This window comes from Rhamphochromis longiceps, linkage group LG2 (assembly GCF_057381845.1).
Source record: "Rhamphochromis longiceps isolate RC_006_pf linkage group LG2, R_longiceps_female_GT1.1, whole genome shotgun sequence".
In the NCBI taxonomy this organism is placed as follows: Eukaryota; Metazoa; Chordata; class Actinopteri; order Cichliformes; family Cichlidae; genus Rhamphochromis; species Rhamphochromis longiceps.
Genome location: NC_140558.1, coordinates 4,672,455 through 4,690,315, shown reverse-complemented (window position 1 = coordinate 4,690,315; position 17,861 = coordinate 4,672,455). Strand labels below are relative to the sequence as shown.

Genomic DNA, 17,861 nt, shown 5'->3' with positions numbered 1-17,861 from the left:
CCAGTAACAGTTCACATTAAAAAGCACATTAACACTGCCTTTGACCACACCGGGGGAATCCTCTGAAAACTGACTTCACCTGTGGGGGAAGAAGGCACAACCACTCTTTGGTCCCCACTGTCAGCGTGGAGACACACACCCCCATCGTTTCGGGGGTTACCGTCCTCGTGCCCAGGTTACAGAAGCAACCTGGAGGAGATGAGAAAGAAAACAACAGGGTGAGATTCTGCACAGAGCAAAGCTTCTCTGGAGGAGACTCCAATTTACTTGTTCCATCGTTTCATTTAATTATGGAACAATACTTGGACCCCCTTCCAACCCCCCATCAAAAAAATAATTAACCCACCCACCCCTCCCTTTTATTTATTTTAAGATTAGCTATATAAGACGCTGATAAATTAAATAATGGCACACGTGTGCACCATCTCAAAGATATGCCATACAATGACCAACACAGAGTGAAGACAGGTTGATTTACATACCTAGTTTGCTGGATGTGGATATCCTAAAGAGATATTTCAGACTCCTATCACAATCGACCCCAGGTAATCAACAGGGTCCTGATGTAGCCTACAAACAAACTGCTACGGCTATTTTGGCTGGGATAGCCTACTGGAATAAGAGTAAGAACACCTAAATGTAGGAATAATCAAAGATAAATATCAGAGCCCTCATGTCCACATAAATATATGTATTCAGAAGAAAAATAAAGAGTTATTAGCAATATCTAAAAACCACAATTTTAAAACAACGTCACACCCTACAAAGCCTACATGCATTGGCTGTGGGTAGACAACCATTAACCATTTCACCCACCTGAGTGTAAGGGAATAAACTGTGGGAATGATGCCATGTAACTAAAGAGCAACAAGGTGATGCCACTTATATACCTGTGGATGAACTTGAGGAAGCCTGGTTAAATAAGTAAAATAACTAAGCTAAGTGGTATAACGTTTTATTTAAAATGAACATACATGAGCATAGCAAATTGTTTTTTTTTTAACAGTAGGTTTTGTTCTCCAGACATGAAAGTATACAATATACATTAGATATTGCTACAGGTAAAGGAAACATGAACAATATTTAGACTGAGACTGGCTGAGAGGTTTGGTACAATAAGGGAGAAGGAAACAGTGGTCCTGCATCCCGTCCCGCCTTTGCTGAATGACCCAATAAGTAAATAATACATGTCCGTTATCAATAATGACATAGCTATGAAAAACCATAAACATGCTTTCTCATCCTCATACATTGAAAAGTCACACTAAGTTTTCTGCAGAAAAAAACAAAATCGAAAACGAACTGCTTTAAAATGCAAATATTAAAAATAAACCAGAACTTGTCAGAAAAACAATCCTACATCGAAAAAATCCAAAAACAACGAGTGAACGCAAATAAAAAATAAATTCAACTCTAGACAACTAGACGCCGGAGGCGTGAGTACATAATAAAAAGCGATGTTATTCTTCGTCTTAATGTGTCCTAGTTGAACGGCAACAACCGCTTCTCGTTATAATCAGGTGTTCTGGGAAGTGACCTTCCTACCTGTTTGGGTTTGGAGGTCTTCGTAATGATTTGGGGGAGGGGGTCTTTGTGTCCGTATCTCTGCCATGGTTGGATTTCACGGCAGACGCCCCGTTACTGGCTTTGACTCTTGGCGTCCAATTCCGGGCTGAGGGGAGAGGGCAATTTGTGGGACAATAGTAGGGGTTGCTTTCCATCGTGCAGTCTCATTTAATAGCCGCCGCCGCCGTAGCCCCCCCTTGCGTAGCCGCCACCGCCGCCGCCGCCTCTGGTGTAGGGAGCTGCGCTCCTCTGGCCGCCGAAAGGTGGCCCTTTCATGGGGCCATAGCCAGAAGGATGCTGACCATAGCCGCTGCCAAACTCATTGTAGCCGTTGCCACCGCCATAGCCACTTCCCTGATCTCCATAGCCACCCCCATATGGCCCGCTGCCGTACCCTCCGTAGCCGCCACAGTTGTAGCCTCCGCCATTACCGTAGTTGTAGTTTCCGCCATAATCCCTGCCGCCGTAGCCATTTTGATTTCCTCTCATACCTCTACCGCCTCTGCCTCTCGGTGTCATAGAGGTTCTGTTGGCTGCCTGCATCTCCTGTTTGGTCAGGGCTTTCTTTACCTCAACTTTGTGTCCTTTGACGGTGTGGAATTTCACGACAACCGCCTTATCGGCCGAGTCGTGATCGGTGAAGTACACAAAGCCGAAGCCCCTTTTCTTTCCGGTCTCCTTCTCTGAGATCACTTCGGACTTCTCGACCTGTCCGTACTGGGAGAAGTATTCGGTCAGATGCTGCTCTTCGATGTCGTCTTTCAGACCGCCAACGAAGATTTTCTTCACCTTAGCGAGGGCCTCGGGCTTGTTTGCGTCTTCTCTTGCCACGGCTCGCTTCACTTCGACCGCGTTGCCATCGACGGTGTGCGGCCTAGCCGCCATTGCCGCGTCGGCCTCCTCCGGCGTGGAGTAGGTTACAAAGCCGAAGCAGCGAGATCGCTGGAGCTGCTTGTTCACGACGACAACGCAGTCGGTGAGCGTGCCGTACTGCTCAAAATGCTTGCGTAGGCCATCGTCGTCGGTGTCCACGTTGAGCCCACCGACGAAAAGTTTACAAAGCTGGTCGGTCATTTTTGAAAAATGGCGAATCGATTACACCCGAACACCCTCAACAACGCTCTGAACTCAAGATGGAGGTGGGGGAGAACGCAGCTGTATTTATATCATACGCGCTGTGACGACATGCTAGGCTGACTATTAGCGCCGCCTTTTCCGGTCCACTGCTGTTTCTTTTGTAGAAAAAGACTGAAGATACATGAATAACCCATGATTTAAAAAGACTTAACTACAGTGAATAGTTTTGGCCATGCTACCCTTTTCTCACGTATTACCAAACCACATCGATCTCAAAAACTTAGACCTTAAAACATGGAGGTGGGGAACCTTGTTATGTATTGCGTATCTCCTCCTCATTATTTTAAAGAGTGCGAGGCTATGACCCAATAAATCGGATGAACAAAAAAAGACTTATTCGGACTTATTCTCTTTTCTATCTCTCCGAAATATGGCATTGGAAGATTTGCTAATGAAATTACAATTTTTATATTTGGTTTTATCTACGGCAGAGGATTAGGGCCACTGGGGGAAAAAAAGTGGGCACGTCTTTCCCCCCTTTCCAGAATCCTGAGATTGAAGTCAGAATTCTGACTTTTTTCTCAGAATTCTGGAAAAGAAGAAGAAGAAAAAAAGACGTGCTCACTTTTCCCCAGCAGCCCTAATCCTCTTCCGTATTTATCAAGGTAAGAAAGGCTGTAGAAACTGAATAGGCTCTCAACTAGTGTGTGAAATTGTAGCAGACATTATTTTTCACTAATTTACACGTCAAACAGAAAATGAGAAAAATACTGGATTAATCTGGAGAAGAAAACCTTGTCAGTGGCTGATGTGTTTTCTGCAGAAGTTGCAGGTTTCGGTTGTAACAGATAAGCCAATCGTCCTGCCTGTTTTCCCCTTATCTTTCCTGCCACGATCTCCATGTAAGTGATCAAACACAAAGAAAAGGCCAATTCCCCTCGAATCCCGACGTCCTCGGGCTATGGCGATGTAGTTTCAGGTGAAAGACACGGCACTTGATTTAATTACCTTGTGCAGAGAATAACCACACCTACCAACAGCTTATGGTAATGCAGATTTCAGAGCAGACAAGAGCAAAGCAGACGGCAAACAAAGAAACACCAAAATCAAAGTTTACTGAAACCTTTATGAGGCATATTGCTCATGAAACAATCCCCATTTCTACTCTACCAACACAAACACACAGGACAGTCTGTGTCTGCACAGATACAGCTCCAAACTATAGATGGACACAAACGAGGTGACTCGTGGTTTGCTGATAAAACAACAGATGGAAGAAAGGACCGACCACAAAATTGATTATGTTAACCTGCATTTTTTGAGTATTCTGGGTGTTCAGGCTTGATTTTCAGAGTGACCTTTAGGTCCTTCTCCATATTATTTTATATCCCAGTCCTTCTATAGTACGTTTGAAAGCCATAAAGGTTGAATGTGACTCCTCTCCTCCTCCTGTCTTTGTAAGGAAAGACAAAGTCTTTACCTTCAGTAAAGGCATGTGAATGTATATTAAATGAAATGGTCTTAAAGCCTGTAATAATGGTGCTGCAAGCAGCTTCAACATAGAGTACAAGACTGGTAACGCAGCGCCATTGTCCTTCTCTTTATTATCGAGGCTTCACTGGGAAAATAGTTCTGAAATTCAGACTGTAGGCAACGTCCAGTTGACTAAAAATCACCCAGAATGTCTTTTTTTAAAGGCAAAATTTCAAACAAACTGAAATAAACACCAAACCTGTCACACCAAAAATGGGAAGACTGTTTTTGTGTTTTTCATTTGGAAGCTAAAAACATCAGAGATGGTTTTCTTGTCTGAAAACTTAGTACATTTCTTTACGGGAGCAAGTACCGCTTAATTTATATTACTGTCTGTGAAACTACGAGCTTCTCCAGATATGAGAAATTATAAGCAAAAACCGCTTGACTTGAGGATATTGAAGGCTACATCAGGTTTTAAACACCCGAGAAAACACTCAAATTTACACAGCAATCTGTGCAGATGGCAAATATTTTGTTTTTTTAAAATGACATTTCTCTAAAACTCCTGAATTTATAAATGAAGATCAAGTCCTACCTAATATTTACATTAAAACTGAAGCCTTTTGTAGCCCAAAACATCCTCCAGTTTCAATCGTGAGGGAGATAAATGTAATTAATCCAGTTAGGTAGTTTAAAGGAAGCATTTAAAAATATTCCCTAACAACCAACATAAACATGGCTATAAGACAAACGATGCAGACAGCATGCACCATAGGAGGAGATGTGACTAGGAAGCCATGTCTGTTCACAAAAAAGGCTCAAATCTTGTGTTAATGGTTAAAGCAGCGACTTAACACATTTCTGCCACATTATTTCAGTAACAAACAACATTTGTAAAAGGAAAAAAGTCAAAAGTAACCTCAACAGGATTTTATTTGTTGTAGTAAAATCAAACATCTATCTAGCAGTTTTTCCACTCTTCAGTCTTTTTCTCTACTCTCTAATCTTCAGTGTGAAGGCCTGTAAGATAATGACAATGCTGATAGTCCATGTGCTTGAATGGATCAGATTAAACAACTTCTAGCCACATCTAAAACAGAGTCTTAAAGGAGAGGAGCCCAGTTTGTCAGATAAAATGGAGGGGGCGGGGGGGCACGGGGTCTGGATGGGCTAACTTGAGCTGATCATGTAGAGGAACTGGATGGGTTGGGGTGGTGGAGTCTCCACGGACATGTGGGTTTTGTCTGTGGGAGGAAGGGCACTGGATCACAGCTCCACAGGTGGCTCTGAGCAGGCCGGGTCACAGGTGATGGGCGACGGGCCGTATCTGATGTGGTTGATACTCAGAAGCGTCATCCGAGCAATCACATGATGTACACTTTCTCCGCCTGAGAGAAGTTGAAGACTTCTTTGGTTCTGGGACACACCACTTTGTCATCTTGGCGAATGGACAGAAGAGACTGGAAGAGATAATAATGAAATATCAAGGAGTGTTTTATGAAACTTTATCATCCTTTAAGTCTGCATTTTAAATTGCTTCAACATGGATGGAAGCACCTTTATACAGTCCCAGCTGGCATCATGCAGTTTACTCACATTGTAGCCGTAAACATATCCATTAGGCAGCATCATGGGAGGGTTGTTTTCATTCATGACCTCTCCAGAGATTTTACAGACTAGTCTGGAATTGGCGCAGTGGGCCATGGGTAGAGGCTGAGCCAACTTGTTAAGAGATTTACTGCACACTGGGCAGTCTGGGTTTTTAGAGGTGCCATCCTCCTTGTAGCACTGACTGGTTTGGAAATGGGAGTTAAGGATTAATGCAGATTAGGGAATAACACACAGAATAGACCCCCCTTAGAACAAAAAGCACTATCCATCTTCATATAGCTTAAGAAGTTGAAATGACAGGGTTAAGAGTAACCACACACTGGAAGGATACGGTGTCTTGATGGCAGACAGACCAGCCTGCAGGGTGATGGTGAAGACAGAGTTGTTTCCCAGCTGATGCAGTCTGTAATTGTCATATCGGAACTGCTGGATCAGCATCTTCCAGCGGGCTGGATCCAACAGATCCTGATAAATCAGAAAGAAAAAGAGAAAATAAAAGGAAGATTTTTTTTACAACTGCATTTCTGAAAAATTAATAAATAAATAATCAAGTTTAATTTGGCACAGGGGGCTTTTATAATTTGTACAATATAAAAAAAGTCTGAATTAAACAAAAAGGTCTACTTTTGTGTATAAAAGGCATACATTTGTCTTTGGTCTGCGCAGCTTAAAACACAACTGAAGCTACACCCTGTCTGGTTAGTAATGTTGGGACACCACAGGGTGCACCTTAGACTTCACGTATAAAACGAAATTTATGGTCGAGCAGAGGTTTGTTGTCCTCTCCATTCCAGGAGAGCAAAGTTATAACATACAAAGAGCTGAAATTTCAATGTTTAAAACAATGAAATTTGTGTTGCATTTTTTGTGGCTCAACAAATTGATTCACAAGGCTGGACCATCACTGACCATATTCTGGGGGGGCACAAGATTCCACACATATTCATCACATTTATCTTCTTGGAGCAGTTTCTAAGCTACTTTTATAGCAACAACAACAATAACAATAATAGCAACACTATGACACATTTTTACTTCCCCCAGAGTCTATTACAGTAATGCTCTCTTTTCTGGACCACCTAAAAAAAAGAAGCCCCACTGAAAGTCTTAGATTCTGACTTGGTCTTTAATCAGCGATGTTGATTTCAAGTGAATTGTGATTAACGGTTTTTCCAAGAACAGCTGAGACTGTAATCCTATCAGTAATGTAACTGCGTTGTCTAAATTAATTACAGTTTAATCCTTTCTAATTACCCCTGGCAGTATTTTTATTGAGCATGATTATATTTATGATTACTTTTATTATGATCATAAGTAATCATGACACTGAGGAAAAACACTATGATAATAATGAAAGCTACTAAGCTCTCCCGTTAATAGCATACTGGCAGGGAAGAGAGGCTGTTTCTGTAACTCTGGCACAAGCAGCTGGCACAAACACTACACTGGCTTGCCTAAAAGCGAAAGAAAAAAAGCCAAAGGCTTTTTGAGAAAAAGCCTTGGTGACAGTGTGCCATAGTACAATTCAGAGGATGTTGGAGTGGAAAATTAAAAACAGCAGTGCCACTGAAAGCCTGTACAAAAAGGGAATTGAGCTTTTTGTAAAAGACAATGGAGGCCCTCTGGTGGCTGGTCTGTGTCTATAGCGCTTTCTCTTTACTTCAAACACACAAGAAGTCAGGCTGGTTTGGTCACAGCTCTGCCCAAAGTGGTACCAATATTTCCACGAGGACAGACCCATGGAGTTTAAAGTTTTTCTCAAAATTTTCCCAAGTGTTTTTCTTTCTTCTTAACACAGAGCAAGAGATTTTCAGCATTTCTAAACATATCAGTTTTCTTTAGAAAGCATAAATTATCTATATTTGAACACAGAAACAAAACAAAAATGACCAGGTCAGAATTATCAGCCTGACTGAAAATCTGACCTTTTTGAGCCAAAGCACAAACTATTGCTGTGTAATGACTTCTGATCAAATCAAATGATATCCTTGTAGACATTCACACTGATAAAGACCACTAATGTTACCTTGTATGGAGAGATGTGCGTATCTGATGGAAAGGCCAGCATGCCCATCACCTGCCGAACCTCATCCAACTGTCCACCTTCTGCTTGGCTGAAGTGCTTTCTAGCATGTCTAATACACACAGAGAGACTCACAATCTCAGTAACGCAACTGCAAATGTGGAAATACGTGAGTAAAAGGCTTCAGGTGAAAAAATTATTTGTGTGTGTTTTAAGTACCGCACTGCATCCATGCGCTTGTTTTGTCTGATGAGCTCAATGAACTCCTGGATTCTCAGACTGAACTCAAGACAACTCTGCCAGAGAAAGGAAAGATGGAAGAGGAGGCATCGAGTTTAAAAAAATGAGGCGACCCCCCCATGGTTAATTAATAATGTCCATGGAAATCGAGACAGAACAAACAGCAAAATGATCTGTTAATATTTTACCATCTAAATGGACTGAGCAGGGAAAAACCCCACATCTGTTACCAACTGGAACTATAGTTTTTCTGATTTACATATTGCCCAACTGGCAAGAAGATAAACTAAACCAAATTTTACTAAAACAAAGCCACGTCCATATAAATAATTAACAGCCAACAAGTCAGATTATTGACTCCCGTCTGAATTCTACTGAGGACTCAGACCCTGTCTAATAAAATAATGTTGGGATTAAAATGGGAACTTGCTGAGATTCTCAGCAGAGCGAAAGCTACAAGAAAAGCAATCAAGACTTAATTTTTTGCATCAAAAACCGGTTACACTGCTGACTGTTGTTTATTAGAGCCAAAACTATGCAATGTAAAAAACTGATAGCAGGGTTTTTTTTCAGGGTTCACTGGTATCAAAGCTAGTATTAACAATGCCTTGAAACATCATTAATTATTCTACCTTCATCTTGCGGAGGCGGGACTTGTTGTCATGGCACCAAGCCAGGCAAGTGGCTGTCTCCTGCCTCTCCAGAGACTCCTCCACCTCCTTAGCTGTGAGGAACATCTCAATGTTCACCAGATCCTAAAAACACAACAGAGACAGAAAAACACAGGTTATTTCTGTATGTGAAAGGTATGTGTGAACGAGAAGACTTTTCTTTTAACTAACAAGCTGACAAACAGCTATGAGGATATTAATTGAAAGAAGAAGAGATCTATTAAAGTCTGATCTTCGCTACACATTTTTCATGAAGTCAATCATGGCTTAAACAAAAGAAATCTCCGAGGACCTCAGAAACAAGGACGTGATGCTCATTAGGCTGGCTATTGAGTACTCTCTATAGAGGCTGACAGACATTGTACAAAAAAAAAAAAAGAGAAATTCAAGACCATTGTTACCCTCCCTGGGAATACTTGACTAACAAATATTCCTCAGAGAGCAAAATGTGTAATAGTACCCGAGGTGACAAAGTAACCCCGGGTAACGTGCTTCTCAGAAACTAAAGGCCTCTCACACTGGCTCACGCTCATGTTTTTGAGCCCACCATCAGCAGAACACTGAACAAAAATGTTATCCATGTCACGGTTGAATGGAGAATGCCACTGGTCTTCCAAAAGAACACAGCTGCTCATCTGCTGTTTGTTAGAGAAAAGACACTGGAACTGTTTGGTGTAAATCATAAGCACTACATTTGAAGAAATAAAAAGACAGCATTCCAGCATCTGAATCTCATCCCATCTGAAACGCACTGTACTGTTCGAGTCATGGTTTGTAGGCCTTGTCTGCCGGTCCTTAGTGGGGCGATTCATTTGAATTATACTACAAAATTCTAAAATGTCAGGATGTGCCTGTAAAAAAAAGAAAAAGCAAACTGGGTCGTGCAGCAAGACAGCAATGCTCAGCACATGTCATTCTACAAAAGAAGGATTAAAAAGAGTAAAGGTAATGTTTTGCAACATGTGCTGAGCAAATTCAATACAAATGCTCTGAAAGGACCTGAAGCAAGCAGTTCAAAACGATGAAGCCACTCAGAATTTCTGTATCCAGCTGGAGGCCATTTAAGTCCAAGACAAAAATCACACACATCTTAGATGATTAAAAAAATATTATAAATATTTAAAAAAAATGTTCTGAAACAGTATCTCGAGGACAAAAAACTGTAAAATAAGTGAGGGGAAAGGTTTTAGAGACAGGCATGGATGGGGGACGTCCTGTCCTGTATAGTAATCACTAATTACAACTAGTTTGGTGACACGGTTTTTAAAATACTGTGTAGATTTCATGCATTGGCTCATGAAATCACACCATTCATAGCAAAGTGATGTCTGTGCTTCAGTATTCAAGTAGTCGTTCTTCCAGCAGAAACTCTGATTGTGTGGGCTGCATTCAACTGAATCTTGCAGAAAAAGAGAAGCACTGTAATGCTTTTGGTGTGTTTGGCCAGGGCATGTTTGTAAATAGACAGTTTTAACTGACAGCACAATTTATTTCCATGCTTTTCAGTAGTATTATCCACAGACAAATGAACTTCACAGTGTTTGTTTAAAACACTGCATTTAATCTTGTAGTGATTCCACATTACAGAAACAGTACTCTCAGGCTACGTTCACACTGCAGGTCTTGATGCTCAATTCAGATTTTTTGATCAAATCCGAATTTGTCTGCTCGTTCACACTACAAATAAAATGCGACAGCAAACGCGCTCTAGTGTGAACGCTCAAAGCGGCCGCATGCGCAAAAGAAGACGTCACACACAACGCGCTCTGTTTAGACCCAGAGCAACAGTATTGTTTGACTGATGGCCCTTAATATAAAGACTTTGGACTTTACGTTTCCCAATTTTTGCTTTAAGTTATTTTGTTATTTAAATAATAATGTAAATAGCCTAATAATGATCCTTATTGCTGTTTAAGAGGAGCGCTGCTTCAAAGGATAGTTGCAGATTTCTGTCAGAATCTGCAGATACAAATAAAATGTTCACGTTTCTCCAACGTTTTTTTTCCCAACAGTTTCACTGACATCTACACTGGATGGCCAGGAAGTGTTCATGGTGTCTACTCCGGAGCTGATAATTGGCGTCTGTCTTGTGTCAGTGACGTAAAAGACGGATTTAATGCGACTTGACCGTCAAACAGCAGTCGCTTTCTGAAACATCGGATATGTATCGGATTCAGCACCACATACGAAAGTGACCCAGATCGGATTTGAAAATATCGGATTTGTGCCGTTCACACTGTCATAGCATGATCGGATATGTGTCGCACAGGGTCAAAAAAAATCGGATTTGATGCGCTTTCGCCTGCAGTGTGAACGTAGCCTAATGCAGGCTCCCTTTTGGCCATTTGGCTTGTTCTCCCATTAAAACTACCCCCATTTTAGATTTCCTATCAACAAATAGATCAATATCGCTGCAGATACAATTAAATATGAGTTGCCATTATCACTGCTCTTCCTGTTGGATAAACAAACTAATGTTTATCCATTATTAATGTAAAACCACATTCCTACTTAGGGGTGTCTACATGTTGTAGCTGTTTATTATGAACACAGGGCAGTGGGGAAAGTTGTCTTGTTCGTGTACGCGCTGTTGTTGGTCTTTTTGGTTTACCTTCAACTGCAAGTCTAAATCATAACAAAGAGCTTTTTATGGTGTAAAGAAACAGAGTGTTAAGAACAATGAAAGCTGTCCAGTGTAGCCACAGCCTGTACTTCAAGCTGCTGCTGAATTCCACTCTTGCTCCCTTTAACTCTACCTCTGCCTATCATCACCACCGTAGTGCCACATGCTGCTGTTGTTTTGAATGACCATATGCAAGGACATGTGCAAAGACAGAACATCCATAATCCTTCACTCTCAATAGCCAAAAGCCACAGAAACACAAGGACAGTACCATTAACTCTGCTTTAAGAGTCAGGGCTGTATTCACTAAATCTCCTAACAGCCAAGGAGCAGATGGAGATCCAGCAGGGATCTGCCACAGATCTGAACAGGGCCTGCCACTGACCAACCAGCTGGTCTGTATCAGCGAAATCCTTCTTGGAGTTAAACACTCTGTATATAAGGAACTGGTTAAAAGTCCTTTAAACTGATGTGCAGAACGACAAGTTCTGCACATCAGAAGTTAAGTTGCAATTACTCCTGCACTACATACTGACAGTAAAGGTTAATACCTTTTCCCCTTGCAGATACATAATACTGGATCAAACCCTCAGTAAATAAATGTAAATCATAGAACAATTTCTTTAATTAGGTTCTCTTTTTAAAAAAATGATTTCAGGTCATATTTATGAAGAAATACAGAAAACCCAAAACCTTTGCCTCTTTCTGTACATGAACTGTAGGAGCCCTGTAATTACCTCTATACCGCTCTGTCTGGCCAGTTTCACAGCTGTGTTGTAGTAGCCACAGCGCAGCAGATGCTCCACCATCATGCGGTCCATCCGTTTCTTCTTCCACAGGTTAACTGAAGCTGGCTGGTCGCTGCTGTGCTCCTTTAAGTGCTCGATGCGACGCTTACACAGCTTGGCACTCTCGTCTTCTGCTTGAATGGACTCTGCAGCCTACGGGACACAAACACAATCACGAGAGCTACAAAATGCTTCCTGTTAATCGTTTCTCTAAGAAGGATAATTAAAATGAATTATGTTTATGACATGTAACATGGTTGACTTTAGAACAGGAACAAACCCTGAACACTGAAACCAAGAAGTCAGAAACCTTGAACGCTGCTCAAGTTTCGTTGGAACAAAACTGCTGCTTTCTGCTTCACAGACATGGCAGGATGGAAATTATGGATCACAACCACAAAGGAGTCATTTCTTTCCACTGTTACATGCAGTAAGGACTCGGTGATCCTTCAGCACATAATTACAATCCTAGGCTCGCTTTTCAGCACATCTTGTACTTTTAGAGTAAATTGAAAAAGAAACAAATATAAAATTGTATAACACCAATTTAGATAAGCATTGTTTTCCTGGTAGAAATGGAACAAAGCATGATTTATTTTTCACTTCTCAGATTTCAGATGCCCAATCAGTGCAGTGTCTAATGACATCATCTGATACACAATTAAAGTACCCCCCCTTCCCCCGCCCAAAATGAACCTTTTGTATCTGCTGAGAATGTCGACATAAAGGTAAATTTTTTATTTTTTAAAAAAAAGCAAAAGTGCGATTTGACAGCTCAACACACGAGCCACCCTTGGAGCATTCCTTGGCAAACAAATGCAATCCACCTAATGAGGTGCTTTTGCTAAAACAGTGATTACTGTGGTTTTCCATGGTCGGCTCTACATGAAGCAAGATTTTGTTTGTAAAGAAGATAATACGTGTGATGCATAGATGTATAACAGCTTTTCTACTCCAGGTTAACAAGATGTAGGTGGTTGGTTCTGCTTTACCTCTTCACACTATTTTACATGTTAGGCAAAATGATGGTGTGCAGACGGGTTCGAGTAACTTAGAAAGGCCCACAGAGCACGACCAAAATTTAGCTGCACGATTGAAGTACCTCTTTTAAGGCGTGCACTTTATCTCTTTACAAAAAGCATCAAATTATTTCTTCCCTCAATCGCATTCAAACAGCTGCCAAGGAAAATTGAGATTTCTCTGGCCTTCTGGAAACCGTTTTCTCTCTTTCCAGAAGCGAGATTTTAAATAATGCCAGAAACATTTTAAAACACAGGCCTGTAAGTGTAGCAATGACAACATACACAGGGATGACTATTATGATAGAACTATATACAGCTGCACAGTTGCACTTGAAAGCCATCTTCCTGTTGGGCCTGATTATCTCTGTAATTGCCTTTTTGTATAAAAGCAGTGCTTCTGACTGCTTCCAGAGAAAAGGCTAAAGTTGAAACTGATAGAACCTCTATTGTGTGGTCAGCTTCAGTGGAACAGAAAACAAGCAACCGCAGAGAGTCAGCGCCATCAGAGATTTACTGTTAGGGATGAAAAGAACATGTGCAAAGCTATGCATGTTCATAAAATCAAGTGTTATCATAAAAGGTGGCGGAAAATATCGACTTTTATGCCTTCAAAAACATGATGTTCAAGAGCTGCAAACTCCCTCACTAAAACTAAAAGGAAACTTGGCACTCTTACCAGTCTGGAAGGACTTGACTGTTACACTTGGAAAATGTGTATGCCTGTATCTCTTACCTTCCTCTTCAGGGCACTGAGTTTCTCCACCACTCCATCCAGCAGGGACACCACCGAGTCAACCACGGGCAAGCTGCTGAGCGTTTTCTCCAGCTCTGCAACTACCATTGTGACGTGACTCGTCTCCCTGTCGATGTTCTTCTGAGCCGCTCTAAAGCGTTTGTTCAGAGTCTCGTATGGCACCTGTAGACATCATAAATGTTCTATTTCAGACATTCATTCAAGGGGATTAATGCATCTTAGTGTAATTTTATAAGCTACGATTATAGCTCAATATGTGAATTACCTCAAGACAATATGGTAGAAAACTGTTTAAATACTAAAGCTTTACTTTTTCTTATCCTTGATACAGAACAATTGGCCATCATTATCCTTAATTTGAGATGTTCTGTTCTCTAATTTATGCCGTTTCATCTGGAATGAAGAACAAAAACATGATGCTAAACTCCTGCTTAAACATTTCCTAATACTTAAACTGAAAAACTGCAACAGATTTCTGTAAAAATGTTACTTTCTCCGTCAGTTCACTTTAAATAAAACTTCCATATCAATTTATGGTCATTCAATTTTAGAAAAGCAAGTAAGCTGTCACAACAGATTCAAGAACTTCATCCAGACCACAAAGAGAAGGGGGGGGGAAAAAAAACACCATTTCCCCTCACCAGTTGGCACACACTGGAGCGCAGTCAGAGTCTGTAAACTTCTGAAAACTCAGCTTGAAAAAGCTAAAAAAGCATTCGAAACCACGTCCTTTTCAGAGAAACCTGCTTTGTTAAATGATGTACTTATTTTCTTTGCACGACAATAAAAGTACTTAACTAGTTTCATGTGATTCTTGATATTCCCTCTGCTGACATGCTGGATCAACAAAAGAAGTGCTTTGACCGATTGAAAGGAGCGTTTCTTTTAACTCAGAGCCAAGTTTATGTCACAGATTACTAAGATGGCGAGGAAGGAATCGGGGGGGACAAACTGGAAAATGCAGCACCAAATGCAAAGCCCAAATGGGCCGCATTTCTCAGATAGCTTACTTTACCACATATTGGTATATACTCCAAAAAAAATTATTGGATGGATTTTTCGTATTACACTAACAGCTCCCATCAGAATATAACAGAGATTAAACATTACCTTTATGTCAGCCTCCACTCCCTAATATCTTTCAGTGACGACTACATTAGAGTCAGGATTCGCCACAGACAAGGTTTATACTTACTTATTGACCAGCAAATATTCTGGTTGCCCAGATCAACAAATAACTACCGGTACTCACAACTCAAATTTTTCAACACAGAAGACGATGATTTTAGCAAGATGTAAGGAAGAGCCGAGGTATATTTATAACGTAGGTAAAAGGTTTTTCCTGGCTCAGAGAGGGTCATTAGAGATAATCAGTTTGCATTATGTCAAAGTCATTTCAATATGTCTGTGTTACATTTTTAATATAAATCTATTAATTGTCCTGCTGTTATTGGCCAGCTGACAGACACAAATGTGTAGTCTCCCCAATTCACAACACTTATTGAACATGTCAATGTTTTTGATTTTGTTCTGGGGAAAAACACATGTAGCAGGCTTTGGTAACATAGTAATATAGTAGCTAAATGGTAGATTGGTAAGCTCTAATTAACTTTTACAAAACTCGGTGCTCATTTTTTTAAAAAGCTGCTTGAAAATGATTACATATTTTTTCTGTGGCAGACTCATCCTCATGGCAATTCAAACAGACTCATAACTTTTTCTGTAGGTGGTCATGTCAATGGCATACCTGCTGGCACAGACTGTGCTAACCCAGGGTTTTTCCTGGCTCAAAAAGAAGGCTTTGAGGGTGGTGACCACACATGGAAGCACACATTCTCCTTTATAATTTAGCCATAAAGTCTTTTGTTAACAGCTTTTCAGATACATTTTTATAAAATAAATAACACATATTCTTAAATAATCCATAAGGCCCATGTCTGCAAAAATTTTTTAGCTGCATGTTGGGAAAACTGAAATATCCCCTTTCTGAATTTGACTGGCTACTAGATGTTATAACATTGCTAAGATTAGTAACCCCTTTATGATATGACCTTGATTTAGTCAAGAGTGAACATGTAATTCAGCCATGAACACAAAGCAGACTGTTATCACAGTAAAAGCCATACAGTATATGAGTATGGTGGTTATCATTCATAATTGTTTTAAGTGAATCCTTGGAAGAGACAACAGGAAGCCCATTTCAAACAGCAAACATTACATATTAATAACAATCACAGTAATAATCAATACAAGGCTCAAGTGATTTAATTATCATTTTGACTGCATTTTGCTGTCAACATTTTAATACCTTTGTGTCTTAATTGTGAGATCTTTATATATGCTTAGTAATGCAGAAATAAAGATCAGATTAGAACCTTCTTCAGTTTCTGGGACAGGCATTATTACAATGATAAAATTCTGCTCAATACAGCTCCAAATGTAATCAACACTGCTGTCCTGCAGCTGTAGACTCCCATTTGATGCCAATTACAACCATCACTCCTGTCTTAAAATGGTGCCCATCATCTCACTGCAGCATCCAACCATAGCAGCCAGAGACATCCCCCAACCAAAGCCATGCATGCTCAGCACAGAGGCATTTTAACATCAGCTGCAGCAGGAAATGCCTCTATCCATCATGCAACATTACACAATTAGTTACCACACAAAAGCAGTAAATGCGCCGGTACTCACAGCCCTGCTGTCTTTATATGACGACGCTCTCCTGATCACAGGAAGCAGCCCGGACCTGTCTTTTAGCAGCGGTGTCGCAGCAGCAGCGTTATGTGGAATGGAGGAAAACCGTGCGTGTGTGCGGCGGCGGCAGGCTGTGATTTCTCTCACTGGCCATTTTGAAGTACAGAGAGGCAGCAGCAGCAGCAATCTGATGACACTGCGCTAACTCACAGTGCTGCTTCTCCGCCTGACAGCACCGGGTTAGGGGATCTTCCTCCTCCCCCGAAAGCTTTAAACCCACGTATCTCCGAACCAGCCCGGATTTCGCTTGCTTTGACGTTATGAATTGGGCAGGCTGCTCGTTAAACACGACAAATACTGGTTTTAAGTGCCGTAGCTAAGCTAACGGCCGAGTTAGCAGGCCAATCACGTTTGCATGTCACTTCTCTGACTGGGGGCGAGTAACCATGCTGCTTCCATGTAACCATATAAACTGTAACCCTTAAACCTCCTATCCCAGTCTTTTTTAAATGTCCAGGTCAGCGCAGGAGACAAGCTGTACACTCGCACACATACACTACACAAAAAAGCATGCTTCCCACAGGCCAGCCATCTTTAAGGTGATGCACCCTTAGGTAGGTGGTAGGTACTTAGGTGAGCTCACGAGCCATGGTTAAAAGGATAATCAGGCCAAACCCAACAAAAAGTCAAGCGATCAGCTTTTGGGCCTCTGACGGACTCAGAGTCCATAATAAAAAGAATTAACCCAGCAGGAAGCTAACCAACTAACCCCCAGCTTATATCATTTAGGGGACCACTCATATTTTTACATCCGTTCATAAAAACAAGCACTTTACGGACACTGGGTGCCTGGCTAAGCTAATTCAGCTAGCGTTAGCCTCCCTGACGAGTTCACTCGCTATCTAATGAACGACTAATTCCGATTTCTTTCCAAGTGGCACAGCACGCATCGCGTATTTTTGTAACAGCAGACTCATTGGGCTATCAATATACACCATTATGCGTTTGTGTTTACCTTCAGGGTGGGATATTCTTGGACTTTGAGAGCCATGGACAGTTGAGATGCTGTCTCCTGCACCGCCATCTTGGTTTTGTGGTTTTCTTGTGGTTGTTTGTGTTTTTTTTCTATCAGCTCAGAATGGGCTCAGCGCTCACTATCGCCATCTGGTGGGACGGTGTAAGTACTGACTCTGAAGACGTTCAGGATTCAGCACTTACTATGGAAACATAACGAAGTGGCAGTTATACTCCCTCCCTAACCTTGTGCACAACATTTACACACAGCACAACACGCACGGACGTACATACACAAA

The 17,861-nt window shown here is 41.2% G+C and overlaps 2 protein-coding genes across 2 annotated transcripts; both read right to left on the bottom strand.

Moving 5' to 3' along the window:
* Positions 1–939: 939 nt before the first annotated feature.
* Positions 940–2,708, bottom strand: LOC146676833 (heterogeneous nuclear ribonucleoprotein A0-like). The gene has a single exon (XM_085415307.1). The coding sequence runs from the start codon at positions 2,638–2,640 to the stop codon at positions 1,735–1,737; it is 906 nt and encodes a 301-aa protein (XP_085271433.1). The 5' UTR covers positions 2,641–2,708; the 3' UTR covers positions 940–1,734.
* A 1,041-nt stretch (positions 2,709–3,749) lies between these two features.
* maea (macrophage erythroblast attacher, E3 ubiquitin ligase) lies at positions 3,750–17,650 on the bottom strand. The gene is made up of 9 exons (XM_085415296.1): positions 17,564–17,650; positions 13,831–14,013; positions 12,025–12,228; positions 8,626–8,748; positions 7,973–8,049; positions 7,757–7,865; positions 6,062–6,195; positions 5,716–5,911; positions 3,750–5,579 (listed from the first exon to the last, which is right to left on the bottom strand). Exons 1-9 carry the CDS (start codon positions 17,630–17,632, stop codon positions 5,484–5,486), a joined length of 1,191 nt encoding a protein of 396 aa, XP_085271422.1. The 5' UTR covers positions 17,633–17,650; the 3' UTR covers positions 3,750–5,483.
* Between the last annotated feature and the right edge of the window lie 211 nt (positions 17,651–17,861).

Coding starts and splice junctions, on each gene's coding strand:
- maea (XM_085415296.1), bottom strand. CDS start 17,632: ATGGCGGTGCAGGAGACAGCATCTCAACTGTCCATGGCTCTCAAAGTC. Junction 5,912..6,061: donor CTGTCTGCCATCAAGACACC/GTATCCTTCCAG, acceptor TTTCCAAACCAG/TCAGTGCTACAAGGAGGATG. Junction 5,580..5,715: donor GATATGTTTACGGCTACAAT/GTGAGTAAACTG, acceptor TATCTCTTCCAG/TCTCTTCTGTCCATTCGCCA.
- LOC146676833 (XM_085415307.1), bottom strand. CDS start 2,640: ATGACCGACCAGCTTTGTAAACTTTTCGTCGGTGGGCTCAACGTGGAC.